Raw genomic sequence first — 22,724 nt, forward strand, 5'->3', positions numbered from 1 at the left:
TGGAACTTTACGCCGGAACTGATATATCTTCAGAAAGGTAAAAAGTCGATCTTCAACCAAAGTGTACCATTGGGACAAGCTGGTCCAAAGGAGCGTGCTGTTCTGGTTAAAACAGAAAATTTCCCTCACACATCTCTCTCAAGATAAACTTCATCTTTCCATCTTTAAAACTCTTCTATCAAGTAGAAATTAATCCAGATATTTTTAGAAATGTCTAAAGCAAAGTTTTCAACCACCGCCGTGTGGTAATGCCTGTTGTACTACTGGAAGTGAGAACAATCGCTGTATTGTTTACTTCCTGTAAAACTGATTAATAAGCTGTTGTTATTTTCAATTCTTGCCAATTAATGTAAATGTGTGATGTGTTAAACTTGATTCTGTTAATAAATGACCCACTGTCGTTGGTGAGTCAAAGATAATTAACGTCTCACGTCCACATTTTATTAAATTCAGATGCACGTTATTATACAGTCCAGAAAAATGAAAGAATCCGTTTTATCTATGAATATATGACAGCGTATGTTCATACTACATCAGAGTACTTGAAGAAGCTTAATAATACTGTGATGAGTATCTCTCAACAGATCCAGGAGATCCAGTCTCAGGAGGGAGAACCGAACTTTACCCTCGTGGAAACAGGTGACTGGATTCTACGGAAGGTGGCTCGATTCAACTGGACAGAACCCAGGTGGCAAGGTCCCTACAAAGTAGCTGCAGTAACATCTCATTGTGTAAATGTCTGGTTGACTGAGGATACGCTCAGTAATTGGATTCATAAGACACACTGTGTTTAAAGTTTTGACACTGCTCAACGCACTTTACAGCAGGTACAAGAGGACTTGGCTGAACTGAACGTGGCAGCAGCAGTCCAGAATGACGTTGAACCTTCATCTCCAGCTGTGAAGTGTCAACCACCTATTCCAAGTCCAAGATACAACTTGAGAACAAAATCAAAAAAGATTTAGAACAACATTACATAAAAAGGGGATATCGACTTACAAGTTTTAAGGAACCAGATTAGAAAAAATGAATTACAGAGTAATCAGGTTAAGTGTGGTAACTCTTCTGGGGATCACTTTAATCACAGGCTTCATCCTGTGGTGTGAAACTAAAGCTAAGATAGATTCCTCTGTGGTTGTTTGCAATTATGTTAACAGGACCTGTGATGAGAATTCTCACTCCATGCCCAGAAGAGAGACTGGTAAAACAGAGTTTGCAGATGTGTTGAATGATGTTCAGATTCAGGTGAACCCAGACAGTGAGATTAGAAGGTCAAAGAGATCTATGACTGCCGGGTTTATACAGTTTAATTTTACTGCAGGAGTCACCGCATCAGTTAAGTTTGATCTCTGTGATCTAGTCTATTGTGGAGCAAAACAGGAGTCCTTTGCTGGGGCAGTTAAATATATCTGTGTGACTTACAGGCATGACATGGGTTGTAGGGAATGGAGTCGTGTTTTATGTAATACAGGACCTACTGATTGGGGTTATAGACCAGAAAAGGCAAGAAGAAGGAAGTTTCCGTTAAAGGAACGATTGTCGATTACAAAAGATTTGACAAAGAGCACCAGATGTCTAGCAGAAAATGCGTGCAATTCTTTGATTTTGACTTTAAGAAATCCTCAAAGGCAAGACAGTGATTATTATATTTTAGGAGTTCATGTTTCAGGTAAAGACCCACTCAGTACATTTAGGATAAATGTGGTTCAGAGGGAGGAATGTCAGATTGAATTAGACCAAGAGGTGTCCTATTTGACAGATGTGACATATGAGGAAAAACTAGCCCTAGAGACAGGTTTTACTCAGAACAATTACTGGATAGAGTATGTGGAGAATGCAGCAAAACAGGTAAATTATATGGATTGTGTAGTTTTTGCCAAGGCAAGACCAGCTTTATTGCTGGTACTGTCTCCTCTCTCTAATTACACTTGTTTTCACTGCATGTTGGAACTACATATGAAGGAAAATCCCTCTGACAGTTGGAAAAAACTTAGAAAAATATTTTCCTATGGCCCCTAGAGATGCAATACCACCTGTTTTTACACCTGTAAAGAATGATTACACCTGTTTGGTCAGAAAAATCCAGGGAGGTATGAATGCATGTGAGATGGAATCAGACTGGTGTAAAATAAATATGGATGTTTCAGCCTGGATTAATATGACAAGATTATCTGTAGCTCGTGCAGATGTCTATTGGTTCTATTTCGTATAGGCTTCGCCCTTTAAGAGCTGTTGCTGGTGGGTTTATCCCATCATGCAAAGCATCGCACTGAGCGCTTTTCATTCAATGTTTTATTTTTCATTATTATTTTTTATTTTGTTTCTTTTAAATTAATGAATTAAATAAAATAAAATGTTAAATGGCTTCAAACACCTGCTAAGTTCATGGCATAAACCAACAGACGTTCCCGTTTTTAGTATTTTACATCACTTTATAATGTAGCTGTTTATGTTTTTAATATAATTTTCAAATCACATGTTTTTTATGAGGGCAGCACGGTGGCGCAACTGGTAGAGCTGCTGCCTCTCAGCGAGCAGGTCCTTGGTTCAAACCCCAGTCCAGGGGCCTTTCTGGGTGGAGTTTGTATGTTGTCTCCGTGCATGCGTGGGTTTTCTCCGGGTTCTCCGGTTTCCTCTCACAGACCAAAAACATGCATGTTAGGCTGATTGGTAACTCTAAATTGCCCCTAGGTGTGAGTGAGAGAGTGAATGGTTGTTTGTCTCGTTTGTCTCTATGTGGCCCTGTGATGGACTGGAGACCCGTCCAGGGTGTACCCCGCCCCTCGCACAGTGATTGCTGGACATGGGCACCGGCGACCCCCATGACCTGGAATGGAATAAGCGGGTAAAGATAATGGATGGATGGATGGATGTTTTTTATGATCGTCTACTGTTGTACTAAAACAGCTCCTGGAGGGTAAACTATATCTTGGATGCAAATATCAAACTGTGAAATCCTTCGTTTTCTACAACTGATAGTGGTTGGTCATGAATCATGATGAAGTTTAGCAACTTCTCTAAACATTTGAGCTCCGTGGTTTCAGCGATGTCTTCTTCTTGTTCAGTCCGAAGCAGGCTGTCTGATTTGGGGCAGCCGCGCTCAGTCTGTCCCTCCTCAGAGACGGGCAGACTGAGCGGGGCAGATTGGACGTGGCTGGCCAGGGTCGAGTCGCCTCTTTCCATTTGAGCAAAGAGCAGCGCCCCGCTGAAGCCACGGAGCTCGAATGTCCATCGTAAAACTAACTTCACCGTGGTTTAATGTGGCGATATGGCTCTGCAGACATTGCACGTTGCTGTCTTGTTTTGTGGTGTTTAGTGTAAAATACTTCCACACAGCGGACATGTTTCGATGAAAAGTTTGTTAGCTCTTAGCCACAGTGCTGCTAACTCAGTCCTCATGTTGTAGCTAGCTGCAAACTATGAACTGGATTTTCTGAATGTGAGGCGGATCTTATTACTCTGGGTTCATGAGACACGCCGCCGTTCAGGAAATCCATTCCATAGTTTGAAGCCAACATGCAGCGCAACCACAGACATGCATCATGGATCGAAAATATCGGCAGGTGGATCGGAAAATCCGATACGTAAATTATGTTGGTATCAGAAGCCGATACCGATACTGGATCGGATCTGCCCCATCCCTAACCAAGATACGAAGAGAACATGTACGTACAGTCCGAAAGATGGATGTAGTGCACAAAGCTGCTGCTAATTAGCACCCTATTATTCTCTTCAGAATAATATTTTTGCTTAGATGAGAAAAGGGAAGAAAACATGAGGAGAGACGGTATAAAAAAAGCTCTCTCACACCTTGTCCTAGACAGGGCATGATTTGAGGCATTAAAAAAAGCCTACAACAGCATAGCACATAAATAGACGCGATACATATAGGCCGGTGAAGACTGATTTTTAAGGGAAGGTCGTAGCATAGTCCAGAGCACCCCCTCTCAGCCATTGTCCAGATAAGAGGTGTTATTTATCATCAGCTCGGTTGAGGTTCCGTCACATGTCCACGGCCTTGGGGAAGGGAGGGGTGAGGAGACAGACAAAGCATCTTTGTTTTTCCTTAACATACCAGGTGGGACTGAGATAAGTCCGTCATCAAGGCCACAGTTTGGGTCAAGCAGAACTTGTAAATTGCTGTTTCTGCCTTTTAAAGTCTCGCTGGTACATTTCTCTGATGGTGACTCCAAACAGCCGAATTGATTGTATAAATAAAAGTTGAATGAAAACTATTAAAATGTTAAATAACTTTGGACACTTTATTAAAAATAATAATAATTTAATCAGACGAACAAGCAAAACAATATTTACATTTAAGACATCATATTTAAACTATATTGGCAGACATACCTACCAGACTACCTGGATTATTGAGCAAGCATCAGGATAAACTGTATCTGGGTGACAACACTATGATTTCCATCAAATATTTGGATGCAACAACACAGCTACTTTTCAATTTGTAGTCATTCAGATAAAAGCTGCAATTACTTGCTTTACAACTGAAAAGGTCTGTGGTGTATTTTGGGTCGTGTTTTTTGCTATTCTAATACAAAAGACAACAAAGAACAATCAGGAATATGTACACAAATAAACTAAGTAAAAACAACTAGTTAAGAATTACCTTTGTATAAAAAAAATTGACCTTCAGAGAATAGCTTAAAAACATTTAAGCATAAACAGCATTCAGAACACACAACCTACATACTGTATGTGGATAGTAACTGTAGTAATGGACCATAAACATCTACACCTCACAGACTATTTAAGAACAAACCTGATAACTGTGCACTTTAGTCCTTTGTGACCTCTTGTGGGTCTTTAACAGGCCATAGGACAAATCCTGTATTAGGTTTTTGAGTTTATTTTATTTATTTTTTATTTAACCTTTATTTAACCAGGCAAATCCCATTGAGATCATAGATCTCTTTTGCAAGGGAGGCCTGGGCCTGAAGGCAGCCTAACATGCATGTTTTTGGTCTGTGGGAGGAAACTAGAGTACCCGGCGAAAACCTACGCAAGCACGAGAAGAACATGCAAACTCCACACAGAAAAACCCCAGGTCCAAACAGGGATTGAACCCAGGACCTCGTAGGGCTTGAATAGACTAATTGACTAGTCGATTTTAGTCTGTCTTGCGAGTTTTTATATTTCAGGTCGACTAGTCGCAGCCCCCTCCCCAGCAGCAATTTTGCAGCTTGATAATAGTTTTGCTTTTCCTTTGACTTATTTGCAGTATGATAAATGGTAGGAGCATAAATATCCGCTCAATGTTTTGTTGTTCTTTTTTTTGTAAATAATAATGACTTTTTTTCTTTTTTCAAATATGATATAGTGTCTTGAGTTGCTATAACGTCATCGACTAGTCAAAGTCGACTCCACTTTTAACATGTTAAAGTCGACTTTTAAAAATATGTAGTCGTTTAACCCCTAGCTGTGAGGCAACAATGCATTTGCCAAATCAGTGGGGGCAAGCAAACTCCACATGAGTTAGGTGCAAGATGGTGTCAGGTAATTTTAGCTCCATGTATAAAAGTAGCCTAATACTACAGTAAAGTTGGAGTTTAACCCAAAAAATTCTGACATTGTTTCATCCATATTTTGACTTGATGACGTGACATAAATATTATTCAGCTTATGACATTGTAGTAACTTAAAAATAAAACTGCCAAAAAGGCCAAATATTGATCCCTGTGGTGCTCCAATTTAAATAAATATTTGATGGAAATGACACAAGTCAGGTTTTCTATTCTAATGGTACAGAGAAACTAATATTTTACCTGTAGTTATATTCTGAGCAGGACTTCATTTTTAAAGCCCATTATCCTGAAACCTTAAAATCTATGGCCATACCACATTGAGTTCTTTCTAACTCACCAGACGAATACTCACATTGAGACAATTCCTCCCTAACCTCTGGTCCTTTTATGGGGAATCCTGATGAACAACTCCCCAGTGCAGATTATGCACTATTCAGGCAACACATGGTTGTTTCATCTAGGCGACTGCTGTGAAATGCTCTCATTAGCAAGTAAAGACAATCTGGCACTTTTTGTGGTGGTGCGGCCATGCAGAAGTCATCAGGTCTAGTTTTAATGTTTTTGGTTCACTTTTTGGAAATTTCTATCATAGAATTATCAGTGAAGCATCTTTGTAACTTTCAAAAAGTTTAGTGGCAATTGTACCATCTTGATGTTTGCTTTAACATGCAGATTCCTTAATTTATTTTTACTAACTTCTCTCGGAAACATGAATTCATTTCATTTCTATCATTTACCCAGGTTAGTCGCATTGAAACACAAATGTCTAATTTGTAAGAGACCCATTAATTAACCAGTTGACCAATTATTTAAATAACTTATTTTCCACAAGAATTACAAAAAAACATTTCATGGGGGAGTCGGCCGTTTGAAAATCCAAGTAATTTGATTGGTTGGTTGGTTCTCTCAACATTTAGCACAGAAACTGGTTCAGTTTCTGTGCTAACATCTAAAGTCCAAAAAATGAACAAAGGCTTAATTTGTTTAATTTTAAATTATTCTTAAGAAATTAGGAGCAACTAATAATTTGGGAACTTGTTGAAATTTGTCAAAGAATAATATTTATTTTACAAAATAAACCCAAAACTGAGATGGGTGGTAAGATACCAGTTTTATCTCATGGCCTTTAATAATGATTTTATTATTTACTGTAAGAAAATTTGCACTCCTGTGTGGACTCTCATGTGTGTGTTTAATGTTGTTTTCTGACTAAATCTTTGTCCACAAAGTTCACAAGGAAATGGTTTGTCTCCTGTGTGAACTCTCATGTGCGAGTTTAAATTTGCCTTTAGACTAAATCTTTGTCCACAAAGTTCACAAGGAAACGGTTTGTCTCCTGTGTGGACTCTCATGTGTGTGTTTAAATTTGCCTTCCGGCTAAATCTTTGCCCACAAAGATCACAAGGAAATGGTTTGTCTCTTGTATGGACACTCATGTGGGCATTTAAATTTGCGTTCTGGCTAAATCTTTGCCCACAAAGGTCACAAAGAAATGGTTTGTCTCCTGTGTGGACTCTCTTGTGGATGTTTAACGTTTTCATCAGGCTAAATCTTTGTCCACAAAGTTCACAAGGAAATGGTTTCTCTCCTGTGTGGACTCTCATGTGTGAGTTTAAAGTCGTCTTCCAACTGAATCTTTGTCCACAAAACTCACAAGGAAATGGTTTGTCTCCTGTGTGGACTCTCATGTGGGAATTTAAATTCGTCTTCCATCTAAATCTTTGTCCACAAAATTCACAAGGAAACATTTTGTCTTCTGCGTGGACTCTCATGTGGGTGTTTAAATTTGCATTCTGGCTAAATCTCTGTCCACAAATTTCACAAGAAAACGGTTTGTCTCCTGTGTGGACTCTCATGTGTCTGTTTAAAGTTGTTTTCAGGCTAAATCTTTGTTCACAACGATCACAAAGAAACGGTTTGTCTCCTGTGTGGACCTTCATGTGCGTAATTAAATGTGCCTTCTGGCTAAATCTTTGTCCACATAGATCACAAGGAAACGGTTTGTCTCCTGTATGGATCCTCATGTGTGTATTTAAAGTTGTCTTGTGACTGAATCTTTGTCCACAAAGTTCACAAGGAAACGGTTTTTCTCCTGTGTGGACTCTCATGTGTGTGTTTAAAGATGTCTTTAGACTAAATCTTTGTCCACAGAGATCACAAGGAAATGGTTTGTCTCCTGTGTGGACTCTCATGTGCGAGTTTAAATTTGTTTTATGACTAAATCTTTGTCCACAAAGATCACAAGGAAATGGTTTGTCTCCTGTGTGGACCCTCAAGTGGGAGTTTAGATATGCTTTGCAAGTAAATATTTTACCACAGTCATCACAGCTTATTGATTTTGGCCGTGCATGGAATTTTCTGCCTAACTCTACATTCTCTCCAACACATTTCTTATTAACCTGACAGCTTGAAGACTTTACTCCTGAATGACTTGCCATGTGTCTTTGAAGAGTCCGGTTACTGACATACTGCTTTCCACACTGAGAGCAACTCAGAGATTTGGTGATAGTTTTTACCTCTGACTCAGGAGCTCTGCTCTCATTCCACTCTTTGATACTGTCTTCACGTTCTGATTCAGAGTCTGATAAGTTCTTTAGCTGAGAGTTGGGATTAGTCATTTCACCATCCTCTTCATTGTGCTCATTAATGTCAGTCTTTGAAGAGCTGAAACCGTCATTGTGAGTCTTCAAATCTGTGTTCCTGGTAAGTTTTTCTTTGTCTTCGTCACTTTTTACAGAAACTGCAGTGACCAAAAATCTGATATTGGTCTCCTCCATTTTGAGTTTGTCTCCCATCAGACTGGTTAAAAAGGTCTTCTCTTCCACTTTATGATAAGAGGATCTGGGTCCTGCTGGTCCAAATCAGGCCTTTAATCTTGAGAAGGTTCTTCTTCTAATCCGCACCAAACATAGGCAGGAACCACTGAAACACATGTACATTAAGGACAATGTTACTTTAACATTCACACATACAATTATTTTAAGCTGTGGACCAGGAAGTGGGAAAGATTAGTAAGGGTGAAGTTCAGAAAGCTCTGAACAGAATGAAAACGAGGAAGGCGGTACACCTAATGACATACCAGTGGCGATTTGGAAATGACTAGGAGAAATGGCAGTGAGATTTTTGACTCAAATATTCAATCAATCAATTTATTCACTCGATTAAAAAAAAGTTGATCATCAGTTTACAAACACATTCTCTGATAACACTTATTTACACGAGTGAAGAGGGAGCAGAAAGAAGAAAATCTTGTATTGACCTGCCCCCTTTCTCAATAATTACAACAATGTCATGGCCGTATACATTAAATTAACAAAACAAGTTGCAAACAACAACAACAAAAACATGCATAACAATATATCACTCTTCCCATTAACAACTCAAAAGTGTATAAGAGTTAATCATCCTTTTTTTATAAAGTGTTTTGAATTGGTTTATAGTAGAACATTTTTTAACTCCTCATCCAAACTGTTCCATAGTTTTACTCCATGCACCAAAATGCACATTTGTGTTAAAGTAGTACGCACAGTTTTACTTTTGAAATCATACTTCCTTCTGTTATTTCTATCACATGAACTTAAGAAAAAGAACTTTTGTAAATTAAATGGCAATAATCTCTTTCTAGCTTTAAACATAACCAATAGCATTTTTAAATTAACCAGATCCCTTGGTTTCAAAATATTTGACTGAATAAACTATTTGTGTGTTCTCTAGTGTCCACTTTATATAAAATTCTCATAACTTTCTTTTGTAAGACAGACAACGGTTTAGTGTTGGTTTTATATGTGTTGCCCCATACCTCTATACAATAAGTCAAATATGGAACAACAAATGAATAATATAATGTCTGTAGTGTTGATAGTTCTAAAACATGTTTTCCTTTATTTAGAAGTCCAATAGTTTTGCATAGTTTTAGTTTTATGTATTTTATATGAGATTTCCAGTTAAGTTTATGATCTAAACCAACCCCTAAAAATTCAACTTCATGTACTCGTTCAACTTGATTATCATCTATAGACATTATAACAGAATCATCTATTTTTCTATTACCAAAAATCATGAATTTTGTTTTATTCCAGTTTATTGATATGTTGTATTTAAACCACTCATTAAATTTAGACATCTCATTATCTCATATATAATGTTTTTTAAGTCATTCCCAGAACAAAATAAATTTGTATAATCTGCAAACAGAATGATTTATAACTTTTTGGACACTTCACAAATGTCATTGATAAACAAAAGAAAAAGCTTTGGTCCTAGTACTGAACCTTGGGGGACTCCACATTTTATAATTTGAAGATCTGATTTTTCATTTCCTAGCTGTACAAATTGTTTTCAGATAGACAAATAACTACTCAACCAGTTATGAACTATCCCTCTTATCCCATAATCTTGCAATTAAGGCCAGATTTGTGCAGTGTACGACTGATTGTTGTCCTATGGACAGACTCTCCCACCTCAGCTGTAGATCTCTGCAGTTCATCCAGAGTGATCATGGGCCTCTTGGTTGCATCTCTGATCAGTCTTCTCCTTGTTCCAGATGAAAGTTTAAAGGGACGGCCGGGTCTTGGTAGATTTGCAGTGGTCTCATACTCCTTCCATTTCAATAGGATTGCTTGCACAGTGCTCCTTGGGATGTTTAAAGCTTGGGAAATCTTTTTGTAGCCAAATCTGGCTTTACACTTCTCCACAACAGTATCTCGGACCTGCCTGGTGTATTCCTTGGTCTTCATGATGCTCCCTGCGCTTTGAACAGAACAATGAGACTATCACAGAGCAGGTGCATTTATACAGAGACTTGATTACACACAGGTGGATTCTATTTATCATCATCAGTCATTTGGGACAACATTGGATCATTCATAGATCCTCACTGAACTTCTGGACTGAGTTTGCTGCACTGAAAGTAAAGGGGCCGAATAATATTGCACGCCCCACTTTTCAGTTTTTTATTTGTTAAAAAAGTTTGACACATCCAATAAATTTCATTCCACTTCACAATTGTGTCCCACTTGTTGATTCGTCACAAAAAAATAAAATTTTATATCTTTATGTTTGAAGCCTGAAATGTGGCAAAAGGTTGAAAAGTTCAAGGGGGCTGAATACTTTCACAAGGCACTGTAAATAAATGTGACTTGACTAGACTTGTATGACCGGTGTCAGAGCCTGGGCCGCATTGCAGGCAGTAAGTCGGGCTTGTTCCCGGTGAGAGTTGGACTCCGCCAAGGTTGCCCTTTGTCACCAATTCTGTTCATAACTTTTATGGACAGAATTTCTAGGCACAGCCAAGGTGTTGAGGGGATCCATTTTGGATTGTGTCTCTGCTTTTTGCAGATGATGTGGTCCTATTGGCTTCATCAGGTCGTGATCTACAGCTTTTGCTGGAGCGGTTCGCAGCTGAGTGCGACACGGCCGGGATGAAGATCAGTTCCTCCAAATCCGAGGTCATGGTTTTGAGCCGGAAAAGGGTAGAGTGCCCTCTCCGGGTCAGGGAGGAGGTCCTGTCCCAAGTGGAGGAGTTCAAGTATCTTGGGGTTTTGTTCTTGAATGAGGGAAAAATGGAACGTGAGATCGATAGGCGGACAGGTGCAGCGTCTGCAGTGAAGTGGATGCTGTACAGGTCTGTCGTGGTGAAGAGAGAGCTGAGTCAAAAGGCGAAGCTCTCAATTTACCGATCGATCTACGTTCCTACCCTCATCTATGGTCATGAGCTTTGGGTTGTGACCGAAAGAACGAGATCTCGGATACAAGTGGCCAAAATTATTTTTCTCCGCAGGGTGTCTGGGCTCTCCCTTGGAGATAGGGTGAGAAGCTCGATCATCCGGGAGGGACTCAGAGTAGAGCCGCTGCTTCTCCACGTCGAGAGGAGCCAGTTGAGGTGGCTCGGGCATTTGTTTAGGATGCCTCCTGGACGCTGTTACGGTCACTAACATCTAGGGGCTCTCTTCATGAGGGAGCTTTTTCTTCTTGTGTTTCAGAGTTACCTGCCTGCCACAGGTGAGATGTGTTGCAGCTCGTCAACCACTCCATAAAGAGCTTCATCTCAGAGGCGGCAGGCCCCTTTTTTTGCTGGGCCTTGATCTGCAGTGATCTTGTCTGTGCTGTGTACACTTTTGGGCAGGTTGTTGTAATACAAGTACTGTGTGAGCAATTGATTGAATAGCTGTAAAGGAAAGGGTTTAGTTTTCACAGAGGAAGCTGGTAGGGGTTCTCTGCCATTTTTGTTACAAACCTTTTTCTCCTGTTTTGTGGATAGCCAGGGAGCTCAGCCTTTGTACTTTTAAGTTTACTTCTAGCTAGTGGTATTTTATTTTCATAGTTGAAAGGGGGTGTTTTGTTTATTATTTTGGCCTTGGAGACCCTGAATCTTAAAGCTTCCCAATGTTTGTTTGTTTGTTTTCCCTATTATTTTGCCCTGGTGTTTGACATTTTTTCCTAAATTGTAAAATAAAATGATTCTTTTACCGACATCAACAGCTAGTTGTTTGTGTTACACCTAGTGCCAGAAATTAACCTTTTGTTGTTTTGAGGAGGTGGTAACATAAGTGGGGGCTCTCGTCCGGGATTATTTTGAACATAGCACAGTTTAGTATGGAGGAGTTTTTTAGGAATCCTACCTTACAACAGTTTGATGTCTGTAGGAAAGATGATTTATGTGCAGTTGCTTCACATTATGGTATCTCTGTATCTAAGTCTATGCTCAAAAGTGAATTAAAATCTCTTGTCTTTAGTAGCTTGGTCGAAAACGGAGTATTCTCATTGGAAACGGATGAAGAGGATGCCACCTCATCTGAACCTGCTGATCAGCCTGAGGTTTGTGCTGAGGATGGAACGAGGACACCTGCTTCTGCAAAACCAGAGGGGGGTAAATCACCAGCCTCTCTCTCACGGTTTGAGCCTTTTTCTACTGAGTCCACAAATCCCAGTGTTGGTGCTCGTTTAAAGGTGCGTCTGGCTCGTCTTGAACTGGAAGCCAGAGAAAGGGAACGCAAGGATGAACTCCAGTTTAAGCTTAAATGCCGTCAAAAAGAAGCTGAAACTGACATTAAAATGCGTCAGATGTAGGGCTGCAACTAACGATTATTTCAATAATCGATTCACCAGCCGATTATTTTTTCGATTAATCGACGAATCGGCAAAAAAAAAAAAACAATGTTTTAATTTCCACCCCTTTATTCCAAAATTGAACATTTCACTGACAGAAATTAGCACAAAAAACAGGTTGCTATTTGACAATTCTGTTAGTAAAATATTGAATAATAAAAAATAAAAGTTAGTCAAATAGCTTAAAAAAATTAATGTACACAAAAATATATACAAATGTATCTTTATACCTGCACAATATGTAGCTACTTTGTAAACTGTGTCCTTGAGGGAAGAGTGTAACCTGGATTAAAAGTGTGGATTATTGTAACCTGGATTAAAAGTGTGGATTATTGTAACCTGGATTAAAAGTGTGGATCATTGTAACCTGGATTAAAAGTGTGGATTATTGTAGTGAAGCCTTCGTCTTCAACCATGGACAGAGGCCTCATGTCAGTGACGATCATGTTCAGGATGTTTCAGTGAAGACAGCTGCTGCTGTGGTGTCCATGATGTCTGTCCATCATGAAGGATGTTGTTGTTTGTTGTTTTCTGGAATGAGACAGTAAATATGTTTTATATCATAATTTACAGCAACTCAAGAAATGCCTTGTTTCACTTACAGTGTTAGGTTCAGGCAAAAGTAGCTAAAAGAGCAATTAAACACACACACACACACACACACATATAAAATACTTAATTACACACATTTGAGTAGATGTAATAAATTACTTTAATTCCTGTTTAAATGCAATTCATCCTGCCATACCTGCAGTGTCTTCAGACTTTGCCAGCAAATTAAAAGTTGAAGCTTAATCATTAAATTATTATCTTTGTGTTAGATTTATTTATAAATCACTTTTAAACACTGCTTGTACCAATTAAATAAAATAAAAAGTAACACATGTTCTCTATCACCGTCATTAATCAGATAAACAAGCAAACAAACAAACAAACAAACAAGCAGCTTCATCTTCAGAGAGACTGACGTTACGTTTTCTCTCTTGAAACAGAACAAAGTGTTAAATTGTAGAGACTCACCTGCAACACATGACGAGTTGTATCAGCTGCAGCTCCTTCCTCCTCCTCGTGACTCTGACATGTTTATGTTTATCAGCGTGATTCTCCCGTGTCGTGTCGGCGATTTTCAAAGCGGCATGCTTCTCGTTTTTTATCTTTGTGAAGAGCTCCCACACTTTGGAGGACTTGGGTCGAACAGTTTTTGCTGCGTTGGTCATTTGTAAAATTTACTTAATTTCCTTTGAAAACAGCCTCTGCTCTGCCTCCCCCCTCACTCTGTTCAACTCGCGCTGCAGAGTTTTTTTTTTTTTTAACTTTATTCAGTCAGTCAGCATTGACAATGAACTGCCCGTGAACAAAACGAAACGGCTCCGCAGCGCCGTGAAAGATGCATAATCGCGCGACACAACAAATCGATAATGAAATTCATTGCCAACGCTTTTAATCATCGATTTTTATCGACTTTATCGATTCGTTGTTGCAGCCCTAGTCAGATGGCGTTACAGTCTCATAAACTGACCACTGACCCAACTACGCCAACTGCTGCTAGAGATGTAGAGAATGTAAGTAATTTGTCAGACAAACCTTCCTCTTCTCCAGCACTTTCTACATTTGATATAAGTAAAAATATTGCCCTACTTCCACCATTCTGAGAGACTGAGGAAGAGGCATATTTTAATGCATTTGAGCATATTGCTTTTGCCCTGCATTGGCCCACAGAGGTCTGGTCCTTTTTACTACAGTGCAAACTGGTTGGTAAGGCACAGGAATTATGTGCAGCCCTTACAATTGAAGACAGTCTTGTGTATAACAAAGTTAAAGCTGCCATACTCAGGGCATACGAGTTGGTGCCTGAGGCATATAGGCAACATTTCAGAGCCTTCAGGAAATCCACTGCACAAACATTTGTTGAATTTGCAAGGGAAAAATGAATGCTATTTGACAGATGGGGCCATGCAACCAAAGCTACTGATTTGAACTCGCTACATGAATTGGTATTGTTGGAAGAGTTCAAAAACTGTCTTACAGATCGCACAGTTTTGTACCTGAATGAGTAAAAAGTTACTACTTTACAGGAAGCAGCTGTCCTGGCAGAAGAATTTGCTCTTACTCACAAAAATGTTTTTGTGAGCAAATCTGAACCAACCTCTCATGACAAGACATGGAAAGAGGTTAAGTCACAGTCTCAGGTCAAGAGTACTTCAACTTCCAAGTCAGAGAGACAATGTTTTTATTGTCACAAAGTGGGACATATAGTTTCTGACTGTTTAGCCCTGAAACATAAACAGGCGCCTCAATCACCAAAACCAAGAAAAGGGGTTGGCCTAGTCAAGACTTTGAGATCCTCCCCACATCTGTCAAACCTGAGGGAACCTGATGAGTGTTTTAAGCCCTTTGTTTTTGATGGTTTTATTTCCCTAACAGGACTTCATGAGGATGAGAAGCCAGTGAGGATACTGAGGGACACTGGTGGTTCCCAATCATGCATCCTTTCCAACCTCCTGCCATTTAATGCTGATACATCCTGCAATGCAAGTACAATAGTACAAGTGATTGGGATGGTCTATGTACCGTCACCATTACATCATGTTCATATAAAGTCCAAGTTGGCCTTTGGATTCTTCAAGGTTGCGGTGAGAAACTTATTCCCTGTTCAAGGGGTTGAATTTATAATGGGAAATGATCTTGCTGGGGACAATGTACTTCCTATTCCTGAGGTTGTAGATAAACACAGTTGCATGAAGGATGAAGATGAGATGTTGAGATCCCACCCTGATGTGTTTGCTGTTACTGTTCTTACCAGGTACCAAGCTCGAAAGCTGGAGGAAGTGAACTTGACTGAATCTGTTCTTGGATCTGCTTTGATGGAGGACAAGCTACCAGCAGCTGGCCCTTCAACATCAGCACCCATTGAGGAGGACTTGACTCCAATGTCTAAGGTTTTTCCTCCCTCTGTCAATGTCTCGTGAGTGTTTGAGCCAAGCTCAGGAAAGTGATGAAACACTCAATAAATGTTTTGAAGGTCTGAGTGATGCTACAAATGGTAACAAGGCCCATAAGTTTTATATTGAGGATGGGTTGCTCATGAGAAAATGGATCTCAAGGCCTGCCTTGCAACAGGAGGGCATTGAGGAGGATTGGGGGGTTGTACATCAAATAGTAATTCCTAAAGGTTATTGTGAACAAATACTGCAGCTGGCACATGAACATCCATGGTCAGGTCACTTGGGTATCACTAAAACCTATGACCGCATTCTAGAGCATTTCTTTTGGCCAGGCCTAAAGAAGGATGTTGCCAGGTTCTGTAGAACATGCAGAGTTTGCCAAATTGTGGGTAAACCTTAACAGAGGGTACCACCTGTTCCCCTTAAACCCATTCCTGCAGTTGGTGAGCCATTTGAACGCGTCCTGGTAGACTGTGTGGGTCTGCTGCCCGGAACAAACTGGTAATAAGTTTCTCTTTAACAGTCATGTGTGCTGCCACTCGCTTTCCTGAAGTCATCCCACTTAGAAAAATCACAGCACCCACCATAACTAAGGCTCTACTCAAGTACTTCTCAACATTTGGTCTGCCTAGAGTTGTACAAACTGATCAAGGCAGTAATTTTCAGTCCAAGCTCTTCAAACAGACTCTACAGTCTTTCGGCATTAAGCACATTCTCTCTAGCCCTTACCACCCCCAGTCACAAGGCGCACTAGAAAGGTGGCATCAGACTATCAAGGCCATGATGTGTAAATATTGTCTTGAGACAGGGAAACGCTGGGATGAAGGACTTCCATTCCTGCTGTTTGCAGCCCGAGAAGCAAAACAAGAATCACTTGGTTTTAGCCCTGTTGAATTGGTTTTTGGGCATGGAGTAAGAGGACCACTGAAAGTTCTGAAAGAACAACTACTGTCAGCTGACACACAACCACAATCAAATGTGCTTGAGTTTGTCACACAGTGTCTGGAATGTCTACACCATGCTTGTTCAATAGCCACAAAATTTTTGTCAGCTCCCCAAGGAAAAATGAAAAATCTCTATGACAAAAAGACGGTGCAGTGCTCTTTCAAGCCAGGTGACAAAGTACTTATGCTGGTGCCCACATCTGGTCCATCTATTTCAGCTCAAATTACAGGGTCATATGTGGTAAAAAGCAGAGTAAATGACACGGACTACATTGTTCACACTCCAGATAGGAGGCGCCAAACACGTCTGTGTCATATCAATATGTTGAAACTCTTTCATTCCAGAGAAGATGACCGCACAGACTCGTGTTGTGATGAGTCTCCAAAACCTGCATCAGTCTCTCTTGTGTCTGGATCCACCAACCATGATGGTTTGAAAAAGTGTGATGAAGATCACTGTGGTAGGCTTTCAAACTCTGTAATTCTTGATGCCTTAGATGCATACTTATCACATCTTCCCAGGGAGGAGAAAGATGATGTGGAAAGCCTGATCCTGCCATATCCTAATCTATTTGGAGATGTGCCTTCTAGGACCACAGTACTGGAGAATGATATTGACGTGGGCTATGCATCCCCCATTAAACAGCATGCACAGCACTGTCCCCCAATCAAGAGGGAAATGATGAAGAGGTTCAGTACCTACTGGAAAATGGTTTGGCTGTACAAAGTCGTAGCTCCTGGAGCTCTCCATGTCTTCTGACACCAAAGTCAGATGGCTCTCCACGTTTTTGTACAGACTTCAGGAGAGTAAATGCAGTCACAGTCCCTGATTCGTACCCGTTGCCTCGTATGGAAGACTGCATAGACAGCGTTGGTGCAGCTATCTATATAACAAAATTAGATTTGCTGAAAGGGTACTGGCAGTTTCCCCTGACCCCCAGAGCTTCTGATATTTCAGCTTTTGTCACACCAGACCACTTCCTACAATACACAGTAATGGCATTTGGAATGCGTAATGCACCATCTACTTTTCAGCGGCTGATGAAATTTGTGTTAGGAGACATTAGGAACTGTAATGTCTACATAATCTATTCATCATCATGGACTGATCATATTAACACTCTGAAAGCTGTGTTTGCCCATCTAGCCCAAGCCTCCCTCACTTTGAACCTAGCAAAATTTGAGTTTGCCAAGGTGGGTGTGACATACCTCGGAAAGGAAGTGGCCATGGCCAGGTATGTCCCTTGAATGCAAAGGTGGAGGCTGTTAGAGTTTTTCTCTGTTATCATTTTAAAATGGTTTCTATCTCATTATATAATATCTGTTTTCACATGTACTGAACAAAAAGTTCATTTCTTAGGATTTAATCTTGTTGTTGGTGTCTGGAAAGTTTCTACTTTTACATCAAGTGAACGTTTTATCAAGAAACTATCTGTACAAGCTAAATCTTCTGAAATGTTCTGACCGTCATCCTGATAAGATTTTATGTACATGTAAACCTGACCTGTTTTCGTGCCCCACTTTTTCAAAATAAATACAGACTCACCCAGCAAAATGGCGAAGTTCACACTGACCTAGTCAGTGACTTCCACTTTGCAAAGGTATGGAGCGCTAAAAACCCACCTCGCCGTGTTGTGTGAAATTATTATCTTTAAAGGTTAAACAGAAAATACCTATTAGAGGCTGTCCTGAGCTACCCTGTGCCCACCACAAGACGTGAGCTCCAGCGATTCTTGGGTTTGGTTGGCTACTATAGGTGCTTCTGTAGAAAGTTCTCTATGGTGGTGGCTCCTCTAACTCATCTGTGTAGTTTAAAGGAGCCATTCATGTGGAATACTGAATGCCAACATGCATTTGACTGTGCAAAGTCTCTTATTTGCAGTGCCCCTGTATTGGCAGCTCCAGACTTCACCAAGACCTTCAAGCTGGAAGTAGATGCAAGCGCCAGTGGGGCTGGAGCTGTGTTGCTGAAGGATGGAGCAGATGGCATCAGTCACCCAGTTTCTTACTTCTCAGCTAAGTTCAAGCATCATCAACTAAACTACTCCACAATTGAAAAGGAAACTTTTGCCATGTTCTTGCTTTGCAGCATTTTGAAGTTTATATAGGTTCTACACCAAGCCCTGTTATAGTCTATACTGACCATAATCCTTTAGTATTCCTGAAACGCATGTACAACCACAACCAGCGATTAATTAATTCAACCTTTATTTAGACAGGTAAATCCCATTGAGCCTCGAGGACTCATTTACAAGAGGGACCTGATTTCAACAAAGAATGATGACAACAATGGACAACAGCGACAATAATAAACAGTTATAAAAAGTCATACTACAGTTTTTTTTTTTAACAAATAGGATGGCTAAAAGAAAAAGGTAACAAAAAAAAAAAAAAACAGCTGGATTATAAGGCAAATGTAGAAAACTAAAAACAGGAACATGTCTGCATTGGTCCCTGCCAGGAGTCCAACAGATTCTTAAAGCTACTTAGAGGTCAAGGTCGAGAGCTTCAAATCTTTTTGTAAGGTATTCCAGGAAACGGGAGCGGAGTAGGAGAAGGCCATTTTGCCTAGTTCAGTCCTCATTGAGGGAACACTGCAGGTAATAATGTCCTGAGAGCACACGCTGTAGCTGCACTCACGCAGAGACATGTAGGAGGAGATGTATGAAGGCAGCAGACCGAGAAGTGATTTAAAAATGAAAATGTACCAGTGGGAGGGTCTGCAAGAAGTTAATGATGTCCAGCTAACCAGTGAATACAGGGTGCAGTGGTGGGTACGATAATCACAGCCAGTTATGAATCTTAGTGCACCATGATAGACAGCATCCAACATCTGTAGGGTTCTTGTAGGAGCATTCATGTAAATAATGTCACCGTAATCAATGGAGGGAAGGAAAGTCAGATACAAGGCGTTTCCTAGCATTCAGAATTAGACAGGATCTGTTTCTGAAAAAGAAACCCAGTTTAACTTTCAGTTTCTTTACCAAGTTTTCCACATGGAGCTTAAAAGAGAGATGTGAGTCGACCAAGATACCCAAATATTTATAGGAATCAACAAACTCAATGGGGACACCATTTGAGGATAAAATCGGAGGAAGAACTGCTGGGACCAACTTCCTATTTGAAAAAAGCATCCCTTTGGTTTTGTCGGCATTTAGGACAAGCTTGAGGCGGAACAAATCTGTCTGGATGTAGTTGAATGCAGATTTCAAAAGCTGGAAAGCCTTATCAACTGTTTTAGCTCAACAATAAACAACTGTGTCATCAGCATAGAAATGTATGGATGCATCAGTGATGTTTTTACCTACATTATGTATGTAGATTGTAAAGAGAGTGGGTCCTAAGACTGAGCCTTGTGGTACACCATTGTTGACTGTTAAATAAGTGGAGGAAGTACCATTATGTTGAACACATTGCCTCCGGTCTGAGAGATAGTTAGAGAACCAACCAATGGTGTGTTCTGAGAAACCGATTTCTGAGAGTTTATGACACAAGATGTTATGATCCACAGTGACAAAATCTTTAGACAGGTCTAAGAAAAGTGCAGCACAATAATCTTTAGCATTCAGTGCTTCAACGATGTCATTAAGAATCTTCAGTGAAGCAGTGGTTGTGCTGTGTTGTTTCCTGAAACCAGATTGATGCGGAGGTAAGATGTTAAATGAGTCCAGGTAATTTTTGATTTGAGAGTTTATCAGTTTTTCTAGAACCTTGGCTAAAATGCAGAGTTTAGAGATTGGCCGATAGTTGTTCATTGAGGTGGGGTCACCTCCCTTCAGCAAAGAAAGAACAAAGGCTTTTTTCCAAGTGTCTGGGATGGAGTTTTGTCTTGTGGAGAGATTGATGATAATATGAGCAGCCAGCCTTAAGAAATAAGGTGGAAGTTCATCTGGACCTGCAGATTTTTTAGGATCAAGATCTTTAAACAATTTATTAAACTCACTGGCTGAGAATGGAGAAAAAGAGAAGCTGTGTTTAACTGAGGATTGACTTGTAGGAGGGATTTGATTTGTAAAAATTTGATTATTAAGTGAAGTGGCTGATTTTCCATTAGTCACTGTGTCAAATAAAGAACAAGAAGAAACAAAATGTTTGTTGAAACAGTTCAGGATCTTGTGCTGATTTGACACAGGAACAGAGTTAACGAGAAGTTGTGATGGGAGGTCAGATGATTGTGGGGTGCCTGAGAGAGATTTGATGGTTTTCCAGAATCTGTTAGGGTCATTTAGATTTTTGGAGGTCTGAGATAAGAAATAGTTGTGTTTTGCTGCTTTGACAGCAGTTGTGCATTTATTCCTCATCTATCGAAAACTCAACCAATCAGTGTCTGAGTCAGATTTTCTTGCTGTGGCCCAAAGATGGTCTCTCCTGTGCAGGAGGTCAGCTAGCTCTGGAGTAAACCAGGGGCTGTCTCGTCCCTTTATTCTGAACTGACGAAAAGGAGCATGCTTGTTCACAAAATAAATTAAACTATTATGAAAATGGTTCCAAGCGAAGTTCACGTCATCAGTTAACAGAATACGATGCCAGTCAAAGTGGGACAGATCCCAGAGGAATGACTGTTCACAAAAATGTTTCAGATCCCTTTTTTGAATTAATCTGGGCTTAGAAGGTAGAAGTTTAATATCTCTCAAAGCCGCTGTCACACAATGATCACTCAAGATATTGGCAAATACACCTGTACCAGGGAATTTGTGAGGCATATTAGTTAGAAATAGGTCTAAGATGGAGGATTTTTCAGGACGGTTTTTGTTTAATCTAGTGGGAGAGTTGATCAATTGGGTAAGATTGAGAGACAGGCAACATTCCTTGAATTTATCACAGAGGGGAGTCGACTTACCCCAGTCAATATTGAAGTCTCCTGCCAAAAAGATCTCTTTGAATTTTAAATTACCAAGAAATTCCATCAGGGAGGACAGAGCCTCAGGTGTTGCTGAGGGTGGGCGGTAACAGCAGACTACAGATAATATCTGGCCACCATTCAAGGTGATGTTTACAGCTAAGGCTTCAAACTGGTTTGGAATTGTTTTAGAAGACACAGGACTAGCAACCAAAGAATCTCTGATATAAAAAAGCGAAACCCCCCCCCCCCCCCATTTTTTTTGACGATCACAGCGGTAGATGTTAAATCCATTGATTGCCAGGTCATTATTGAGTACAGATTTGTTGAGCCAGGTTTCAGAGATGAAGATTACATCTGCCCCAGAAGAACTGACCAGAATTTTCAAGGCATCAAGTTTTCTCAGAAGGCTACGTGCATTTACATGCAGAAAATGAAGCCCAGACACGTTTTTAAAGTCATTTGGTGTCATATAAAGAGTGGGGGGTCCAGGGTTGGGTTGAATCCCTGAGAGTAGTAACAACATTATTATCAGACATTATCTTGAGTTTTTCGTGACTGATGTGTAATTAAAGGAGTTAACAGTGTGACAATTAGCCCCCATAATAGAATCATAAGAAACATTAATGAAGACGTGATCATTCAGAACCCCAAAACAGCGAAAGTTGCAGTGATGGGCAGATTCAGGTGTACTAACAAGATTCAGTGACTCCAGATAATCTGAGAACTGAAAATAGTGACAGTAATATGAATGATGCAGAAAAGTTTCGGACCATAAAACGTCACAGTTCAAATGGGCAAACAAACCCGACGAGGTGGCCCAACTGCAGTTTGAGTTGGGCTGAGGGGGGCTCCTGCCCCCCAGCGAAGATGGATGGATGGATGCTCCCATGGGAAACAGAAGCTGGGTCCAGAATCAACAGGCCGAAACAGAAACAAATAATTTGCAGCAAATAGCAGAGTGAGCTGCCAGAAAATCCTCCTGAAGTGAAAGGCATGATCCAAGCTCGTTTCAGGTCAACAGGGGTCAACAGCGTGATCCGGAATAAAATTAATTATTATCCAAGTGAGTTTGGATGGAGGCCTGCAGCAACTCCGATACAAACTCCGAACTTCTCTCGAGCATCACGCAGCCCCGCTCCTTCACGCTGCTCCTCCACTTCTCTGCACGACACCTCCGCACCCGACAGCACGAGAGGCACTCCCGGTGAAAAACAAGACTGAGCGGAGAGGCTGAGGCTGAAACCGACACTGGTCCAGTCCGGTTCTGCTCCAGTCCGGCTCCGGCGCTCCACAGCACATATATATATCATATATATATATATATATATATATATATATATAT

The 22,724-nt window shown here is 40.3% G+C and overlaps 1 protein-coding gene and 1 long non-coding RNA gene across 2 annotated transcripts in view; both read right to left on the minus strand.

Moving 5' to 3' along the window:
• LOC119422519 (gastrula zinc finger protein XlCGF57.1-like) overlaps nt 1–7,741 on the minus strand; it is a gene marked incomplete at its 5' end in the record, with an annotated part of 20,341 nt that extends 12,600 nt beyond the window's left edge. The window contains 2 exons of the mRNA XM_037689896.1: nt 6,753–7,403; nt 7,488–7,741. Coding sequence (XP_037545824.1) covers nt 6,753–7,403; nt 7,488–7,741 — 905 coding nt within the window. The remainder of the gene's footprint in view (nt 1–6,752; nt 7,404–7,487) is intronic.
• Nucleotides 7,742–8,208: 467 nt separating this feature from the next.
• LOC119423202 overlaps nt 8,209–22,724 on the minus strand; it is a 15,211-nt gene continuing 695 nt past the window's right edge. The window contains exon 3 of the long non-coding RNA XR_005187446.1: nt 8,209–8,465. This is a non-coding gene — a long non-coding RNA (uncharacterized LOC119423202). The remainder of the gene's footprint in view (nt 8,466–22,724) is intronic.

This window comes from Nematolebias whitei, chromosome 16, assembly GCF_014905685.2.
Source record: "Nematolebias whitei isolate Nwh7 chromosome 16, NemWhi1, whole genome shotgun sequence".
Lineage (NCBI taxonomy): Eukaryota > Metazoa > Chordata > Actinopteri > Cyprinodontiformes > Rivulidae > Nematolebias > Nematolebias whitei.